Raw genomic sequence first — 21,598 nt, 5'->3', positions numbered from 1 at the left:
GCTGGCAGTGAAGGGCTGAGTGACCTCCAGCAGAGTAGTATATTTACCATGTGGATATAACCATGCTAGTCCCTAGAATACATCTGATGGGAATCTGACTGGAGAGATCCTGGTTGTCAGTAAAGTCAGGAATAGTGACCCATGAACTGGAACCTCACATCCTGTTTTAGCAACCATTGTCCAAGAAGCCAAAGAAATGAAGCTGTGAGCCACCACCTCTCAGCCTCAAGCTTTCCAAGCTGTCCTTACTCTCTAGCATCTTTCTGACAGTGTGATTATGTTGCTTGGGTCTTCCTCACTTCAATACTGAAAGGACATTCAATGTACATTAGAATGTGCTTGTACCTCCTTTGCTTTTTGAGTCAAGCCAACAATGCCACAGCCCTACCTGTCATATGTGTGTGATCCTAAAGCCACAGTGAGCCCCAGATCCAGCAGGCCACATCTGCTATATTCAGGAAGTGTCCAAGATCAGTTCACAGCTGTTACAGGGAAAGTATGAGTTGGTTGTGGTGGTTTTTCTTATACTAAGTGTTATATTTATGGTGACATGGATTTATGTTTCAATACATTGGAAACTTTCCATTTTTACCTGACAACCCGTTACATGTTACAAGCCTGATTAAAGAGGAGCTTTTATAATCTTTAAAAAAAAAAAAAAAGCCAAACCAAAACCATAATAGGGTTGGAGATGTAGATCACTTGGTAGAATGCTTGCTTAACATGCACAAAACCCTAGCAAACCATGTTACCTCAAAAATATGCTAAGAATGGGCTGTCAAGATGACAGACAGACAAAGGTGATTGCCACCAAACTTCACAGCTTGCATTTGATCCCTAGTTTGCTTTTTAACATGCATACACCAGGTATGATAGTTCACACCAGTTATCTCACTAAGAGACTGTCATTAATTCAAGATCACATAATACATTACAAGTCAACCTGAGCTCCATTATGAAACTGTCTTAAAATAAAATGAAACAATGCTTTCTATGTGTATTATCTTTTCTTTAAATGATTAATGCACAGGACATAAGTGGAGTGAGAAAACTATACCCAAAATAATGTAGCATTAAGAACTAAATCAAGCCGGGCAGTGGCGGTGCACACCTTTAATCCCAGCACTTGGGAGGCAGAGGCAGGCGGATTTCTGAGTTCGAGGCCAGCATGGTCTACATACAGAGCGAGTTCCAGGACAGCCAGGGCTACATAAAGAAACCCTGTCTTGAAAAAACAAACAAAAAAACTAAATCAAATCAGCATTCCATTTCTCCCATAAGTAAAAAAGTTGGGGTGGGATAGCTCAGCAAGTAAAAGCACTTGCCATGCAAGCCTCAATGTCCAGAACATGCATGAAAAATCAAGATACAGTGGTATGCATCCATATTCCAGTATTTCTAGAGTAAGACTGGAGACAGACCGAAATGCCTAGGATCTCTCAGGCCAGCTGCCTGGAGTGTACAATACAGCAGCCAGAAGGGGGGGCCTTGCCTCAACTAGGTAGTGTATGAAAACAAACTCCAAAAATTGTCTTCTGACTTTTACACATGCGCTGTAGCACATACACACCTCATACACACACACACACACACACACACACACACACACACCATACAAATACACATACCACATACATACACACAAATGGATAAATGAGAAAGTCACTTGGAGATGAGTATGGTGACAAGAAATCCTATCAAAATTTAGATGCACAAGTTTTACCCACCAGAAACTCTGCTCCCAGAGTTTCACATATAAAGATGTCACCTAAGTGAGGTAAATTAATAGAGCCCTCCCACCATAAAATAATGAGTTCCTAAAGCAACTTAACACACTTTTCCTTGGCTGCCTAGCAATCTCGCAAACAAACAGAAACTTGACATATCAGAACAGAAGCAGAAGACAGTTTCAAAACACTTGTATCTTGTGGCAGTTACCAGCCTTGAAGTGGATCAGAAAGCCTCAGACCAGCAGTAAGATGAGAGTACTGAGTCAAACACTGCACTGAGCTAGGAACCCCAGAAAGTACATTCAACGGTTTTTGGTTGCAGCAAATCTTGGCACTAGTTAACACAAAGACATTTTCTCCAAATTAAAGAATTCCCAAATCAGGCCTTTAAAATTTGGACAGACCAAGATAAATAGAAAATTTGCAATCAAAGAACATAAAATAAAAACCAAAATGAGCCCCAATGAGGGAAAGAGAAAATCATTTCTAAGTTAACGGTGTTAGATGCCTATAATTTTGGTATTCAGCACTCAGAGGCAGACTCAAAAAACTACTGCAAACTGAGGCAAGCCTGATAGTCAATCTACACGGTGAGCTCCACGCCAGCCAATATTATATATCAAGATCTCAAAACACCAAAATTTTTTAAAAAATCATTTCTATCTCCAAGGGTTTTAGATAGAATTATTAAGTAGAAAATATAGAGGGAAAACCATGATCAAAAGAAAATTAGTGTATTGGGCATGGTAGTAGCATATGACTGTAATCCTAGTACTTGAGAATCAGAGACAGGCTGCTGAATTTGAGGCCAGCCTGGGCTACTTAGGGAGACTTGTCCCTAAAAACTAAAGAGAAGAGCTGCGAGTGGAGTTCAGAGCACTTGTCCCAAATGCCAGCAGCCCTGAGACTCACGCCTAGCATCCCTAGCACACGACTGGAACATGGTGGTGCATGTATCTTAATCCCAGCATTTGGGAGGAAAGGCAGAGGATCAGAAATTCAAGGCAATCCTGAGCTACATAGTGAGTACATGAGACCCTATCTCAAAACTAACCAAATCTTTCAATATCCCCACACAAAGCCAGAAAATGTGAAACTAGCTACACAAGTATCAACAATTCCACTCATGAGCATAACCAAGATATTAAAACACCACAGAGAAATTTTTCCTGACAGTTAACTGCATTAGTTATAACTCATAATAGCCAAAAGAAAAATCAGCTAAATGCCCACCTGAAGATGGGTAAATTGAAATGTACATATGCAATGGGATGTTACTTATTTAGAAAGGCACTGATGCACACAATTCAAAGTTAGCTAGCGATGGGCTCAGGGAGGAGCACTTGCTGTGTACATAAGGACCACTGTGCAGAACCTAACGCTCACATCAAAGCCACATGTGACCCAGCACATGCTATGACCACAGCACCAAGAAGGGAGAAAACAGGAATTGGTGCTGAGCTTGCTGGTGATCAGTCAATCAAAATACCAGAGCTCCAAGTATAGCAGAAGATGTCGCCTCAAAGGACCAAAGCACAGCAATAGAGGACAAAGCCACTGTCTTCTACTTACAGTGTACACAGCTGGACACACCAGCAGACGTGTACACGCACCACACACACTCACAGCCGGACACACCCACCCAGGCGTGTACACGCATCACATACACAAACACACACTCAGCTATAATTTAATATGATGCAGTAGTTAACTTTCATTCTTAACTTAACTAGATTAAGAAATGCCTATGAGGTTAGTAAAGTACATCTGTGATGGCATTCCCAAAGATGACAAGCTCATCTGGATTAGTGGAAACCTTCTCGAGAGGTCATGGGAAACAGGAAATGGGGACTTGATGAAGGAGGTCATAGGGCAGCAGTGTCCTTAAGATAATGTGTTTACTTGGCTTTTTCCTCTATTCCTTTCTATTAATTCCTGGCTCTCATAATGTGAGCTACTTTGTTCTGTTATAGTCTTCCCTGTTGTGATGAAGCAGGAGTCAAAATAAACTAAGTAACTCCTTCTTTTGTCTGTCTTTTCATGACAAGCATTCTGTCAATAGTCATGAGAAAAGTAACTCCTATATATGATACATTCCCACAATATGCAAATCCAGAGACAGGAAACATGATGAGTTACCAGGGACTGGATAAAGGAGAAAGCAGGGGCCAGGTACTGGTGGCACACGACTTTAATCCCAGCACTTGGGAGGCAAAGGCAGGCGGATTTTTTAGTTCAAGGCCAGCCTGGTCTATAAAGTGAGTTCCAGGACAGCCAGAGCTACACAGAGAAACCTTGTCTCGAAAAACCAAAAAAAAGAAAAAGAAAAAAGAGAGAGCGAGAAAGCATGGTATTGTTCTAGGGTTCCAGTTTTCAAAGCACAGAGATACTGGACATACTCTTGATAAGGGTAACTACATGACATATAAATTTCACCTAAATTTGAAAATCCTAAAACAATAAAAGGGAACATATTTGAAGAAGCAATAAATGTTATAAGCTGTAAATGAACATATAATTTCATTCTATTTACCATTGAGCCCTATTACCATTAAATTCTATTCCTAAGGATATAATCTGCATAAAAGCTTATCAATAAATATTCTAAAAATATCCATTATATCATTATTTATAACAGCAGAAACTTAAAACAAGCCAAATATAATTTAACATAAAACTCTAGCATGTTTACCTAACAGATTTTTATAAAACAGAAAAAAAATGAGATGGATGAATCTCAAAAAAATATATTGATATTACATATTACCCAAGACAAAGTCTAGTGTGGTGGCACACACTTATAACCCCAGCACTTAGGGAGTGGAGGCAGAAGGATCAGTTCAATCCAGCCTTTGACTATACAGTGATTTTGAAGCCAGCCTGGCCTACATGAAATGCTGACCCAAAACACAAACCAACAAAACAGCAAACAAACAAAAGAATCAAAATCAAAAACCCTACACATAATACACTGGTTTTAAAAAAAAAAAAATCATTAAATTATTATTATTTTGGGGGGGGAGGTTTTGAGACAGGGTTTCTCTGTATAGCTCTGGCTGTTCTGGAACTCAATCTGTAGACCAGGTTGGCCTCAAACTCAGAATCCACCTGCTTCTGCCTCCCAAGTGCGGGATTAAAGGCGCGCACCACCACCGCCCCGCACATTAAATTATTATTACTACAAAAATGATAAGTAATGATAATAAGAGGAAAAATACAGATAAATATGATGATATTATTTATATCTTAAATAAACTGTGAGATAGTGTTCATAGTTATTTATTTTGTACATATACTAAATAAAATAATACAAATCAAAGTGCTTTGTAAACTGAAAAAAATATATAATAAAAATCCTACCTAAAGAAAACATGATCACAGCCTGTTTTTATTTTTAAAATATCACTCAGATCAAATTAAAACATAAACACAGGGCAATTTAGAACATATATTATTCTTTGAGAGGACCTAGGCCCAATTCCCAGCACCAAGGTGGTAGCTCACAACCATCTGTAACCATCTAGTTCCAGGGGTTCCAGAAGTAGATCTTCTGATCTCAGTAGGAACCAGGCACACATACACAGTGCGTATACATACATGCAGGCAAAATACTCATACATATAAAATAAAATAAATAGCAACGGCAAAGGAAAGGGGATTCTGCTGGCTTTTGGAGGAGGACAGGCCAACTAATATTTTGAGCACATAAAAATGTTCAAATATAAGTCAATTTCAAAAAAGACTACAGGAAGAGGGTGTAGTGGTGCATACCTTTAATCCTAGCACTCAGGAGGCAGAGGCAGGAGAATAACTGAGTTCAAGGCCAACATAGTGAATCCCAGGACAGCCAGGGCTACACAGTAGCCCTGTCTCAAAAAAAAAAAAAGGAAGAAAAGAAGGAAGGAAGGAAGAGAAAAGAGAGAGAAAACAAGAGAGAAAGAGAGAACCAACGTTTCCAAGTTGTCCTTGGACCTCCACATTAGTGTTATGGAATATGAAGGCATCCATATATACAAATAAATAAATGTAGTAAAAACCCTTTTTTAAAAAGAGGACTGCTTCAAATTTAAGACCAATACAGGGTACAGAGCAATTCAAAGACAGCCAAAGCCACACAGTGAGGCCCTAAAATAACAACAATAATAAAACCTAAGCCAGGCATAGTGACTCACACTTAGAATCTCAATGTTCAAGAGGCTGAGGCAAGAGGATTACCTGGATTTCAAAGTCAGCCTGGATTATAGTTTGGGACTATTTCAATGTTGCCCCTCCCCCAAATAAAAATGTCGGGTCTGTGGTCAATTGTTTAATGCTTGCCCAGTACAAGTTTAATTCTATGAAGAGTTTTGGGGTTTTCTTCTCCTCGTGTTCTTTTTTCCTTTATTTTAAACATTATTATTAAAAATGTTTCAAAAATCTTTTAAAGAAAGAATAGAGATCTCTATATACATACTGTCTTATTGTAAGCAATCAACAAATGGCAACTGTGACAGCTGGCTAATTCACTTCTAAACCATTAAAACTTCTTCCAATTAAATTCTTCTAATTCAAACCTCTCTATTTAAAAAAAAAATCAGGTTAAATTATTTTCCCATTTGAGCTGAAAAATGTTAATATATAAATGTCAACTTCTATAGAAAATAAACAGTAAATCTCTAAGTATGTGAGCAGTTTAGGTTTTAGCATGACTTTTGCATTAAGTGCCAGCTACTGAGAAAACTAGCCTACAAACAAGAAGCTGCAAATACCCAGGGTTAGGGTAGTTTTAAGAACATGATTTATTTATATTTTATCTTTTGGGGTGTGTTTATGTGTGTGTGTGTGAAGATGTAACTATTACAAATTTCCTGTGAACAACATTCAGTTGAAGTTCAAGTCTGAGGCAGTAAAACCATTTCTAAATTTTCCTTCTACTTTGTAATTTCTTTAAAACAAAACAAAACAAGAAGAGAGGTGAGGAACACAAGAAGGTTCAGTTGATTAAGGTACTTGACACCAAGACCAATGACAAGTACACACAAGTTGTCCTGACATCCACATGGAATGCATGCTCATACAAATTCCTGCTATAAAACAAATCTGTGAGCCTGAGAGGAAATCCTCCACCAGTGACAGACAGACTGCTCTATGACTCTAGGAAGTTCTCCACCAGTGACAGACAGACTGCTCTATGACTCTAGGAAGTTCTCCACCAGTGACAGACAGACTGCTCTATGACTCTGAGTAAACTAGTCTTCTGGGACTAAACACCAAAACTATTACTTTATGTTCTATGCCAAAGAGCCTTTAGAAATCTGTGTTCAAAAGCAAAATTAGAGACAGGCAAAGTGGTGCACGCCTTTAATCCCAGCACTTGGGAGGCAGAAGCAGGTGGATCTCTGAGTTTGAGGCCAGCCTGGTCTACAAACAGTTGGAGCTACATAGTAAGACCCTGTCCAAAAAAGCAAAGAAAAGAAAAAGAAAAAAAATAGAGAGGGAAGAGGAAACAGGAAGAGGGTTGAAATATGAAACATGGTTAAATAAGTTTAGCATATTACTAAATGAGAAAAATATCAGTTATGAATATCCTGGAAAGAAGGTTTTACTAAAACCACGATCAGAGTCAGGTATCACTAGAAACGTCTTTATTGTGGTTAATTCCTCTTTAACAGAAACCAGTATATCCTACAAACTATAAAATGTACCAGTACAAAGATAATGAATCAGGCTTTTTATTGTAAAAAGATATCCCTGTAAATATGGCTCACAGAATGAGTAGAAATGGCCATTGGAAGCTGGGCGGTGGTGGCGCATGCCTTTAATCCCAGCACTTGGGAGGCAGAGGCAGGCAGGTGGATTTCTGAGTTCGAGGCCAGCCTGGTCTACAGAGTGAGTTCCAGGGCTATTCAGAGAAACCTTGTCTCGAAAACACAAAAAAAATAAAAAAGAAAAGAAATGGCCAATGGATTTCAGCTTCTACTTACTGTCTTGTACTACCAAGGCCCTGAAATCATTTAAACTCAACCAGCCACTGCTACAGGTGGCACTTCCGTCCATATTAGCAGTGTAAGGACCAGTCTGCAAGGACACCTGACTAGCTGCACAAGTAACATACAGGATACATGGTATCAATTCTTCAGCAGTCACAGGTCAACTGATTCAACTTTTACTCACCCAGCTTTTTAACCTGCAGAACTTTTTAAATTCTTAGAAACACAACAAATAGTATTTAATGTGAGCAGCATCTTTTTTATTATGTTCACTTCATTATGATACTTGGAATTCAACTTAGGGCCTCACACATGCTAGGTAAGTATTCTACCACTAAGCTATATTCCTAGACCAATGCCTTTTTAAAAAGAAAATAAACATTTTTTTTTTTCTGAAAAGAGAACAACAACAATAATTTCAAATACACTAGCCATTTTTGTCAAAAGAATCACAAAGTAATAACTGAACTGGTAATGCTGGCCTATATCTGCCTATAATTCCAGCACTTAGAAGGCTGAGGCAAGAAGACAGGAATTCAAAACCATCCTAGCACTCCAGCCTAGCACTGGAGAGAGAGAGAGAGAACTCAGTGGTAAAGTGCTTGCTGCACAAGCATGAAGACCTGAGTTCAGCTAACATCCATGTAGAAACCTGGTGAGGCAGCACACGCCTGTTAATCCCAGCACTGAGCAGAAAGGTGAAGACAGGTAGATCCTGGGGCTCTCTGGCTAGACAGCCTAGACAAACTAGATCATCATGACAAATCTTGTCTCAAAAAACACAGCAGAAGGGGCTGGAGAGGGAACTTGGTGGTTAAGAACATATACTGATCTTGTGAGGGCTAAAGTAAGACTCCCATTGTCCCTTTTAAGCAGTTTACAATCACCTGTAACTCTAGCTCCATGGGATTATCCAGAGGAACTCACACACATATATGACTTACACTCACAGATGCACACATACATACATACTATTAAAAATATAATAATCTTTTTTTTTTAAAGGTAGACAAGTGAAGAGACATTCTGATGTCAATCTTTGGGATCCACTGAGGCATGCACAAGTGAGTGTAATACCACCACCACTCACAATTCACACACAGGGGAGGGCTGGGGAACAGGGAGACAGAGAGAGAGGCAGAGAGAGAAAGAGAAGCCTAGTCTACACTCTACACATAATATTCTTCTCTTCAAAAGGGGAAAAAGTAACCACTTACTCTCTGAGCATGAAGTTTCACCGTTAGTAACAACTTCAGCTTCTACTTGCAGTCCATCAAGACACACTGACAAATCTCCCATCGTCTCTGCTGGCTCTTTGTCACCTACAAGCTGCAAAGTCATAACTACTTCTTCAACTAAAAAAAAAACAAAAATTACGTAAGAAAGATCACTCTTTCCTATTTCCTGTAAAGTATTTTACTAGACAAAGGATTAAGGACCTTTGAGACCAGAACATTGCTTTTTAAAGAGAATGAACTTCACCAATATATATAACATTTAATATATATATTAAATATATAAATCATTTATTTATTATTCATTCCAACACTGTAAGACCATAGTGTAAATCAAACCAGCATGAAAACAAAGATCACTTAGCAACATAAATGGGATATACTGAATAAAAATATAATTTAATAATGGAATATATATCATAATACATAAATAAGGAAAAAAAAGTCCTTAAAATTATGTCAAGGGTTAGAAAAATAATTCATATTCAAAATATGATATGCTGAGTTATGATTTTAGAATGAAAAATAAAACTATAAACACCTAAAATAAGGAAACTTCAATTTATTTATTTATTTATTTTAAATTTTTTCAAGACAGGGTTTCTCTGTGTAGCCCTAGCTGTCCTGGAACTCACTCTGTAGACCAGGCTGGCCTCAAACTCAAAAATCCACCTGCCTCTGCCTCCCAAGTGCTGGGATTAAAGACATGCACCACCACGGCACAACTGGAAACTTCAAAATTAAGCATTAGAAATAAGTACTGAGAAATCTACCTATGCCTTTATTCCTGTTTTTTTTTTTTTGGATTTTTTTGTTTTTAAGATTTATTATTATATATAAGTACACTGTAGCTGTCTTCAGACACACCAGAAGAGGGCATCAGATCTCATTACAGATGGTTATAAGCCACCATGTGGTTGTTGAGATTTGAACTCAGGACCTTTGAAAGAGCAGTCAGTGCTCTTAACTGCTGAGCCATCTCTCCAGCCCCCTATGCCCTTATTCCTAACATCATATTGCCTCTCTGAAATATTTTTCCTTCATCTGCTTTAAATCTTTTAGTTTTCTATAACTATGTATTAATTTGTAAATATTTATTTACTAAGAAAATATATACTAAAATAGTATACCTAAAATGAATGACCAAATGAAAGTTAATCAGAACGCTTTAAACAGTTTTAAGATTTTTCTGTCACTATTATAAATAATTGCTGTACTTGGTTTGTTTTGCTTTAATCTATTTGTGATCTCACAGTGTAGGCCTAGCTAGCCTGGAACCTCAGAGATCCATCTGCCTCTGCTTCCCAGGGCTATGACCAGAGTCACCACCACCAGTTCAATAACAATTTAAATTTAAGACAAATAATGATATGAGTTGTTCCACATGTTTAACATAAAAATTTCTTCCAAAAAACAAAGTACATTTTATGCTATTCTTACATACATACGTTTCATATTGTTTGACTTTAATGTTTCATAAATATCTAATCCAGCAGTTCCCAATAAAACATCAGATTTCAGGGTCTGGTGACTCCACACACGAAAACATAATTTACTCGTAGGGGTAACAATACTGAAAGTAAAAAAGGAAAATGTTATTTTCATTAAACATCACAATGAGACCCTTAATAAGTTACAATAAAGCTGTGATATCTAAAATCTTTTCATTATACCTTTTTTCTTAAGTTCAAACAAATTATACTTATTTATTTAGTTGGATGTGGAGGACAGAGGACAACTTGCAGGAGCTGGTTGTTCCCTTCCACCATGTGGGTCTCAGATCTAACTCAAGTCATCAGTACTGGAGGCAAGCACCTTCAACTGCAGAGCTACATGGCCAGTCTCTCACTGTGCTTCTTAACCTTTATTATTCAACCAGGTGGTCTATGCTCTCAAAGCTCATGAAAATTGTATCTGAATGCAACTAGACTGTAGGAACATCATAGATACACAAATATTGGAAACAAAATAAAACTACTTAGGAAGCAACAAATTATTAAAGGAGTGAATTTACTGAAACAACATAATACGCCCCAAAAGATACATAATTTTATGTGTCTTTTAAAATGTATTTCTTGAAATAGCAAATTTACAATCAAATCCTTACTTATGTTATAAATTTCACTGAACTTGAGGTATCATCCAGACAGTAAGCTTATCAGGTGGGAATTAAGAGTAAAAATAATGCCCCTAACAGAGAGTGAGGAAACTGCAAGGGTCATACACCTAGGAAGCTAGCTGAAATTTGAATTAAAGTCTACTATTACACACCCAAAGTCCTGCAGGCCATCATTCATGAGAGGCAAAGTTATCAGGATAACAGTCACATAGATGTGGAAGTCTGGACAAGACCCAGTCTCAAAACAGAAGCACACACCTCACGCATGTGCTCTATAATAGTGTTTCCAAGGCAACAGAAATTAAGAGATTAGGACAAGTCTGCAAACAAAATCTCAAGATGATCTTCAGTAAATTTTTACTAATTCAATCTTATTTTTATCTCTTTCATCTTTTGAGACAGGGTCCTATCACATGACCCTGGCTGGTCTGAAATCTGACCCAGTTCTCCCATCCTGCTTCTATACACTAGGATCATATGCTCGGGTGATGGTTTGAATATGCTTGGCCTAGGAAGTATCACTATTAGGAGGTGTGGCCTTGTTGGAATAGGTGTGGCCTTGTTGGAGGAAGTGTGTCAATTAGGGGTGGGCTTTAAGACCCTCTTCCTAGGTGCCTGGAAGCCAGTCTTCTTCTGTTTGCCTTCAGAACAAGACGGAGAACTCTTACTTCCTCCACCAGTGCCACACCTGCTTAGATGCTGCCATGCTCCCAACCTTGATGATAATGGACTGAATCTTTGAACCTATAAGACAGCCCCAGTTAAATGATGGCCCTTACAGAGTTGCCTTGCCTTGGTCATGGTGTCAGCTCACAGCAATAAAACCCTACTAGGACAACATGTAATTTTTAAGTTTCATTCATTTTCTTAAAATTATTATTAGATACATCAAAATGCTCCTAGAATCTCAATCACATTATAAGTTTGTCAATTTGTTTTGACATTTACTAGGAATAAATACAATCAAATGAGTTTGTTGTTTGTTTGAAGAGAAAAGTTGATATTTAAAAGAACATCTTTTTTTTCCTAGTAACTACTTTATTTCTTTACAAGAAAAAAAATCAAGAGTTGTAAATATTAGGAAATAAAAATACTTTGTACCTTTTATAGTAACAACTAGTTATGATCTACATTTTTCTGGGTCTCTGTTCCCAAAACATATGTGTTATATAAATTCTAAAATCTACTCATTGGCAAATTGTGCTTTTCATCTTAATTTTTAAAATTACAGTTCCTTTCAATGAGTGATCAATGTCTCAGGTTATATTACGAACATATGGCATTTCATCAGTTAGTGCTGAAACTGAACACTAATTTTTATGAATTTATACTGTAGATAAAAATTATCAGCATACATGCACTTGTATATAAATTATACAAGTCTAGTATTTTAATATTAGCAAATACTAGAAAACAGCTACTATAGGAGAAAAACTGTACTAGCTACACAAAAGATGTTAGATGTGTATACACTCAGCCACTCGTGTTAACCATGATATGAATATTAAATATAAAAGCAGAGATACAGGGGCTAGCAAGATGGAAAAGCATCTAAAGTCCCTGTAGTAAAAGTATAGTGAACTGAGTTCAGTCCTGGGAACCCACAGAGATACAGGACAAAATTGACCCCACAAAACTGTCCCCTAATCTTATGAATACCACAGCATGCACCCCCACATAAATACACACAAAATAATAATAAATTATTTTAAACAAATTCAAATAGGGACTGGAGCGATAGTCCAGTGATTCCAAAGGACCAGACTTTGATTCCAGCTCCAGGGGATCTGGACTTCTGGCTTTTTTTTTTTTTTTTTTTTTTTTTTTTGCTGCACATACATAAAAATAAAAAATGAATATAAAATATTTTTAAAATAAACATAATAAAAATAATGTTATAGAACAAAATATATAATATAAATGTTTGGTATAACTTTTTATCATGTAACATTTTAAAAATATAACAAAACTGAATGTTGGTTTGCCAGGGTACTATAATTTTTAAAATACAAAACTATCTCTTTAAACAGGGTTTTGCAGTGTAGACCAGATATGCCTAATACTTGTAATTCTCCTATCCTAGCCTGAGGAAAGCTGGGATTGTATGCATGCACCATCATACACAACATATATATACATACATACATACATACACATATACATATATATATATGTATACATGTACATATATATATATATGTATATGTGTATGTATACACTACACTACACATACATATATATGTATATGTGTACGTATGTATGTATGTATATATATGTATATGTGTATGTATGTATGTATATGTATATATGTATATATGTATATATGTATATACAGATACACACAAAACCCTATTTAAGAAAAAAAAAAAGCCTGGCAGTGGTAGCACCCACCTTTAATCTTTAATCCCAGCACTTGGCCAGCAGAGAGTGAGGCCAGCCTAGTTTACAGAGTGAGCTCCAGGACAGCCAGGGCTACACAGAAAAACCTTGTCTCAAAAAGTAAAAAAAAAATGTAAGTGTGGGCCTGGAAGCACACACCTACAGTGCCTGCAGGAGGCTTGAGGCAATAGGGATAGAGAATTCAGGCCAGTCTGAGCTACACAGCAAGTTCCAAGCAAGGCCTAGACTACACAGTGAGACCTGGTCTCAAAAAAGAACAAAATGAAACCAAAAACAGCTCTAAAAAGTGAATCTTTTAACCTGACTCAGCCCCAGTTTAAGAAAAGGGCTTTGGGGACTAGAAAGATGGCTCAGGGATTAAGAGCACTTGCTACTTTTCCAGAGGGACTGGTTTTTGTTCCTAGCATAAACATGGTGGCTAACAAACATTTGTAACTCCAATCCCAAGGGATCTGATACCTTCTTTTGACCTTCAAGGGTACTATACATATTTGGTATAGTCATACATACAGGCAAAACACCCATACACATAAAACAAAATTAAATCGTTTTTAAAGGCTATTATACTGATGTAAATATAACATTCATGTATGGAATTTTTAAAAATTAAAAACTAAAAATAGAAGGACAAGCTATTATAAAAAGCTCTTCCCGCTTTTCTTCAGTGACAACAGTGAAACTATCACCAACTAAACTGAGAAGATGAAGACAGACAGAAAAACAGACGGGAAACTAAAGAGCAACAGACATGGCTAGGAGCAGGAGCGGAAGGAGAATGGAGCATGAGGAAGCCAGCAGACACGTGAGAGTGGCTCTCTGCTCAGCACTACACAGTGCCACACTGGAACTTACACCGTGAGGGGCTGCTTCCACTTGGGACTGTTTGTATTGTTGCATTTTTCTGTCTTCTTTGACTGCCCATCTACTGTGACTTCCACATAAGGACTTGGTCCAAACCAATTCTTTTTATTTTCTTTAAGTTTGGCTGAGATGACTATAAAAGAAAAGGGAAAACACTTTAATATTTGAAATAATAGTTTACTTACTAGTCCATGACATTTCATTAAAGATTAGGTAAGTTATTTTTATTTAGAAGCAGCTGTTCCCTAACATATATTAATTTTGTTTATTTATGAGATTTATATTTCTTGTATTTTTCCTATATTAGTAAGTATGTACATACATATAGGACTTCTACACAACAGACACTCAAATAAGTACCAAGAAACCAAGAGACAGCCCCCCAGGTCTGTACAGTCAGTGCCAGGACCATAGGCACACTCCCATGCCTGGCCAATGAGTCAAGCACAGCTCGTCCCATGCAGTCTAACATCTAGAAGACAGCAAGCAGACGCCAGGGATGGAACTAAATCTCTGACTTCCCACACACCAAGTAGTTTTGAGTTTCTATGCTCATGTCTATGTGATGGCATTCAAGTCAGCTACGCAGCAACTGTTCCTATGATGTCCCATGCTCTTTAAACTGGAGCTTCATCAGTATTTTAAAATGAGTAGCTGTGATGGAGTGAATGAAAATGGCCCCACAGGCTCAGTATGTGACACTGTTAGGAGGTGTGGCCTTGAGGGAGTAGGTTTGGCTTTGTTAGAGGAAGGGTGTTACTGGGGGTGGGCTTTGAGGTTTCTGAAGCCCAAAATCAGGCCCAGTGTAACTCTTTCTTCCTGCTGCCTATCAATCCATATGCACAACTCTTAGCTACCTCTCCAGCACTATGTCTACCTGCATGTCATCATGATTCCTGCCATGACAATAATGGACTGAACATCTGAACCTGTAAGACAGCCCCAATTAAATGCTTTCCTTTATAAGAGTTGCCGTGGTCATGGTATCTCTTCACAGCAATAGAAACCCTTACTAAGAGAATAGAATTTTCGAGAGATGATGGCAAATGCCTTTAATCCCAGTACTTGGGAGGCAGAGGCTGTCGAATCTCTGTTACTTTGAGGCCAGCCAGGTCTAGAGAGGTAGTTCTAGGACAGGTAGGGCTACATAAAGAAACCCAGTCTCGCTAGGTGGTGGTGGCGCATGCCTTTAATCCCAGCACTTGGGAGGCAGAGACAGGAGGATTCCTGAGTTCGAGGCCAGCCTGGTCTACAGAGTGAGTTCCAGGACAGCCGGGGCTACACAGAGAAACCCTGTCTCGAAAAACCAAAAAAAATAAAAAAAATAAAAGAGACCCAGTCTCAAAAAACAACAAATGTTAAAAACATGGATACTTTATGACCAAGCAACTCAACTCATACATACATACTCAAGTGAAGAGAAGGCATTCATCCTCACAAACTGCACAAACACTCATATCATCCTTCATGATAGATAAGATGGACAAGTGCATCAAGATGGCTGGAGAACACAGGTGCTGCTGCCAAGCCTGAGGACTTTAGTTTGATCCACAGAACCACATGACGGAAGGAGAGAACTATTACCCACTGGCTTCCATACACATGCACACACACACTTGCTTGTGTACAAAATGAACACACACACACACACTAAGTAAATATAAAAATATAAAGGCAGAATCAATCCAAACATCCATCAACTGTAAGAAATGCATAAATAAAATATTGTACATTAATGCAATGAAATTATTGTTTGGCAATAAAAAAGAAATGAAGTACTAATTATACATGCTATAACATGAATAAACCTTAGAAACACTAATGGTAAAAACTGTATATGAGAATCCAAACCCACAAAAGTGGGTAAGTGAATTCCTAGATTTGTTTTCCCATAGTAAATGCTTTGTAATGCTAATGGACACAGGAATTCTTCCTGGAGAGACAAAAATAATTCTAAAATTGTTAAACTGGGTTTGGGGGGGCATGTGTCTGCAATCCCAGCACTTAGGAGGTGTCCTGTTCAGGGTCATTCTTAGCTACATATCATATGTGTCACAAGACTAAGCCAGGAGACCTTGCCTAACAAAACAAAACAGAGAGAAATAAATAAAAACAACATGATACATCAGACAGATGTAACATATCTACAGAATATTCCACCCACTACAAAGACCATACGATCTAAGACCATACAATCTTCTAAGACCCATGGTAGCTCCTCTGAGACAGAAAACAAATCTCAACCAAGTCAGAAAAGCTGAACGACTCTGTGTATCCTATATGACCACAATGTGATAAAAATTAAAATAAGCATCAAATGAATCTCTGGTCATCACATAAGCTCATGGAGATTGAATGATGGATGGTCAAAGAGGCTTAGGAAGAAATCTAGAAAGAAATAAAACTTTCCTTGAATTACATGAAAATGAAAACACAACAAGACTTCTGGACATATTAAAAGCGGTTCTAAGAAGGAATCTTTTTTGTTTGTTTGTTTTTGTTTTTGCTTTTGGAGACAGGGTTTCTCTGTGTAACCCTGGCTGTCCTGAAACTCACTCTGTAGACCAGGCTGCCCTTGAACTCAGAAATCCACCTGCCTCTGCCTCCCAAGTGCTGGGAATAAAGGCATGCGCCACCACCGCCCGGCCTAATAGGGAATTTTATAGCTCTAAGTACCTATGGTAAAAAATGGATCAAAAGGGCTGGGAAACAGCTCAGAGGCTAAAAGCACTGGTTACTCTTCCAGAGGACCTAGGTTTCAAATCCCAGCACCCACAGGCCAGTTCACCACTGTCTGTAACTCCAGCTCCAGGAGTGCAGACATCTTCACACAGATATACTTAAAGGCAAAACACTAGTACACATAAAAAAATAAAAATAAATAAGTAATTTTAAAAATGGATCAAAGACCTTTCTGTGACACCTGTAACACTGAAACTGCTGGCAGCAAACAAGGGCAGCGCTATAAAGGTAAAGGAGTAGGGAAGGACTGCTGAACAGGACACTATGTGCCCTGAATTAAGGCCTACAATTGATAAGGGGACCTCACCTAACTACACGTCTTCTGTGGAGCAAAGGAAACAATCAATTGAGTGAAGAGGAAGGAAAATGTTGTCAACCATAGAGCTGATAAAGGGTTAACTCTAATATAAACAAAGAACTCAAAGCTATGGGTCTGAACACAGAGTTCACAAAGGAAGAAATAAAAATAGCTAAAAAATACTCTTAAAATTGTTCAACATCGCTGGGCAGTGGTGGTGTGGGCCTTTAATCCCAGCACTTGGGAGGCAGAGGCAGGTAGATTTCTGAGTTCAAGGCCAGCCTGGTCTACACAGTGAGTTCCAGGACAGCCATGGTTATGCAGAGAAACCTTGTTTTGGTGGGGGGAAAAGTGTTTAATATCATCAGCAATCTGAGAAATGAAAATTAAAACTACTTTGAGATCTCATCTTTCCTCAATCAGAATGACTAACATAAAACAAAAATAAATAAATAAACTGATTAACAAATACTGGTGAACATGTGGGCAAAGAAGAATCTTCATTCACTGTTGGTGGAATAGCAAACAGGTGCCACCACTAGGAAAATCAGTGTAGAGAATTCACAAAAAGCTAAAAAGTAGATATACCATGTGGTCCAGTTATCAATCCTTGGTATATGCCCAAAGGATTCCACAGCCTACTTTCCAGATACTTGCTCAGCCAATTCCACTGTTGCTCCATTCATAACAGCAAGAAAATGGAAACAATCTCACTGTTCAACTGACTAATGGATAATGAAATTGTACATTTATACAACAGAATTCCATTCACTGTAAAAAAAAGTGAAGTCATGCAATTTGCAGGTAAATGAACAGAACTAGAAACCATCATCCTAAGTGAGGTAACCCTGATCCAGAAAGATGGCAGCTGCATGTTCTCTCCTACTTGTGAATCCATCCTAGCTCTGAATCTTTAGATGTGAGTACATAACCTGGTGTAACTGCAGAAACCAAGAAGGTAAAAAGAGATCATGGGAGCAGAGTAGAAGAAAGAGCTCTAAAGAGGGGAATAGTAAGGCATGGGTTCTATGAATGGGGAAATGGGAGAAAAAGGGGGCAACCCACTTTAACTAGGAAAAGGGAAGGCAATACAGACAAAGGAGGGAGGAAGAATAATTAACATTAAGGAGATTTGAAAGGTCATAGGGTAACATTTTATGTTTACTTAAATATATACATAATATATATAGTATATATATATAATATATATATATATATTATATATATAACTTAGCATTTACACATTGCTCCCCCTAAAAGCATCGAACAAAAACCTCAGTGCTAGACAAACTTCCCTTTGAGCTGTTGGTCAAAAGAGTCTAAAAAATTCCCAGCACAATATAGGATATTGCCATGGCTCTAACTTACCTCCCAGGACTTGGAAGAATTGAGCTACAACTGGCGAGAAGCCTCTTCCCTGTGGACTACTGTTTACAGTATCCAAAGGTGCTATGACGCTGCTAGAGGAGAAAAGCAGCCAACAGTCCTACCCAGATTTAAAACCCGCACTGCAAGACACCTGCACAGGTACAATAGTGACACTTATATGTCAGGGATAACTAACAGCTGCTTAATTAAATGGAAGGCCCACTCAATTGCAGAGAGTTTACAACCTGTGATTGGTAAGGTCATGGGCCTAGAGGAAAACCTACTACTGCCACTTTCCTAACCAGTGTAACTCCTTACTGCTTTCTAAGTATTTACTTGTCCTTATATCCATAGATAGGTGTATTTTTCACCCTTCATCAAAGTAGCCTCTTTTTGCAGCAAATAGAGACCGTCACAGAAATCCCAAACTGGTCAAAATCAAAGAATAATTTTGTTTGTTTGTTTGTTTTTTGTTTTTCGAGACAGGGTTTCTCTGTATATCCCTGGCTGTCCTGGAACTCACTCTGTACACCAGGCTGGCCTCGAACTCAGAAATCCGCCTGCCTCTGCCTCCCAAGTGCTGGGATTAAAGGCGTGCGCCACCACCGCCTGGCTCTTGTAAGGTTTTAAAAAGGGAAATTTTTATTTTTTTATTCAGATGTATGTATGTGTGCGAGTGAATGCCATATGAGTGCAGGTGTCCTCAGAGGCCAGAAGAGGTTTCAGGTCCTCTGGAGTTGGAGTTGTGAGCCCCCATGTATGATATGGGTATTGGAAACTAAACCAGGGTCTACTAGAACTGCAGCAAGTGCTCTTAACCTGTGAACTATCTCTTAGGTCACCAGATTATTTTTTAATACAAGAGTCAGAGATATAAGACAATGTACCTTTTTAAAAGACTTACCAGTGATCTGAAGTTGAGATTTCATGGTCAGGCTACCCATTGAATCAAGCTGTGGTCCACTGTCAGACATACCATCAATAAGACAGCAAACCTGAAAACAAGATAAATGAAATATTATTACCATCTCTGGCCTTTCCTAAAGGCTCCATAATAATCAATGGCCTTCACGCTGCTCAACACAATTTTCAATTCTAGTGTTTATTCTATTACCAGCAAAATTTAAACTTCCTCCTCTAGTACACACAATGTTCTTCCCAAGACACGTTTTCTAGGTTTATGGTCTTCTGATTATTCTTAGTTTCTTAAAAAATTCCTTTTCTAGGGGGCTGAAGAGATGGTTCTGTGCTTAAGAACAGAACTTGGTGCTCTTACTGAGGACCCCAGTTCAGTTCCCAGCACCCACATGAGAGGTCAGAACAATCTGTATTTCCAGTTCCAGGAGATCTAATACCCTCTTTTTACCTCTTTAGGCACCAAGTACACACATGGTACACAGACATACATGCAGGCAAAACATTCATATACATAAAACAAAAATAATTTTTTTAATGTCCTTTTTCTCTGTCCCTAATGCTGGCTTATACCAGCTCAATTACTGTTCTCTCATTTCCTGAGGACAGTATCGATTTTAGAGCTTTAAACTGCATCTACATAACAACATGACCCCCCCCCAGAAAAAAGAAAAGAAAGCTCCAGCCTCGACGTCATTCCTAAAACCTAAAAAACTTCACTCAGTTATCTACATACAAAACACCCCATACTGAAGATTACCCCAAACTGAACATCCTGATAAAATACACCCCACAAAGTCATCAACAGTCATCTCAGACACAAGAGAAATGAGATGTGATGTAAGAGCTTCAACGCTGCATAGTATGATGGATGCTACTATCTGATTCACAAAAAAACTCAGAAACTGTCATTCTAAGTTTACCACATATTCCTCAACACCCAAAAGCATATATGCCACAGACCTATGAAAAAAATCAAGAAATATATAAGCAATCAAGAAGCAAAATCCCCTGAGATCTTAGAATAAGACTGATGGGAGGAAGGAAGAAAATCTTGCAATTAAAATTTTATTTCTTCCTTTTATTCTCATTACTGCTTCCTTCATATGACTCTTCTTAAACTATTATAATAGCTCAACATTCCACATGAAGAAGGAAAAAGTCAATGGAACAGAAGAAAGAACTGAAGCCTAAGGGTGTAGCTCAGTTGGCAGAGTCCATGGACAGCATAGATGACGTCCTGGGTTTACTCCCCAGCACTGCATAAACCCTGGACATGGTGATGCATGACTGGAGTCCCAGGACTCCAGAAGTAGAGGTAAAAGAATCAGAAGTTCAAGGTCATCCTTGACTGTGCAGCCTGTTGGAAATTATCCTAAAGCTACATGAAACTCTAGTCTTGAAAAGAAAAAAAAATTTAAAAACTGATGATAAAGATCAATAAAGGACCAAGAACATACATGGGCTGGACCTAGGCCTCTCTATACATATATTGTAGATATGCAGCTTGGTCTTCAAGTGGGTCCTGAACAACTGGAATGGGGGCTATCCCAAAAGCTATTGTCTGTATGTGGGATATATTCTTCTAGCTGGGCTGCCTTGTCTGGCCTCAGTGGGAGAGGAAGTGCCTAGCCTCACAGAGACTTGAAGTGCCAAGGTGGTCAGCCAGGGAGCCCCTACTTATCAAAGAAGGGATGGGTGGGGGAAGGATAGTGGGAGGAGTGATTGGGAGGGGGAATGAGCAGATGTAAAATGAGTAAGTAAAAAAATAAAATAAAATAAAAATCAATGGAGGAGCTTGGAGAGATAGCTTGTAGCCAAGAGTTCCTGTTCTGACGGAGGATCAGAGTTCAGTTGCTATTATCTATGTAAGATGGTTCACAACTACCTATAACTGACATCCTTTCTGGCACATCCTTTCAAGTCACAAACACACACACTAACTAAATCTTTTTAATAAA

General features: G+C 38.3%; 1 protein-coding gene across 1 annotated transcript in view; it reads right to left on the bottom strand.

Moving 5' to 3' along the window:
* The window catches only part of Itch (itchy E3 ubiquitin protein ligase), a 94,015-nt gene that overhangs the window by 48,094 nt on the left and 24,323 nt on the right, over positions 1–21,598 (bottom strand). The window contains exons 3-6 of the mRNA XM_031372400.1: positions 19,627–19,717; positions 14,306–14,447; positions 10,383–10,507; positions 8,917–9,054 (exon numbers count right to left, since the gene is read on the bottom strand). Coding sequence (XP_031228260.1) covers positions 8,917–9,054; positions 10,383–10,507; positions 14,306–14,447; positions 19,627–19,696 — 475 coding nt within the window. The 5' untranslated portion in view covers positions 19,697–19,717. The remainder of the gene's footprint in view (positions 1–8,916; positions 9,055–10,382; positions 10,508–14,305; positions 14,448–19,626; positions 19,718–21,598) is intronic.

Source organism: Mastomys coucha, unplaced genomic scaffold (assembly GCF_008632895.1).
Source record: "Mastomys coucha isolate ucsf_1 unplaced genomic scaffold, UCSF_Mcou_1 pScaffold15, whole genome shotgun sequence".
Classification (NCBI taxonomy): domain Eukaryota; kingdom Metazoa; phylum Chordata; class Mammalia; order Rodentia; family Muridae; genus Mastomys; species Mastomys coucha.
This window is presented reverse-complemented; position numbering and strand designations above follow the sequence as displayed.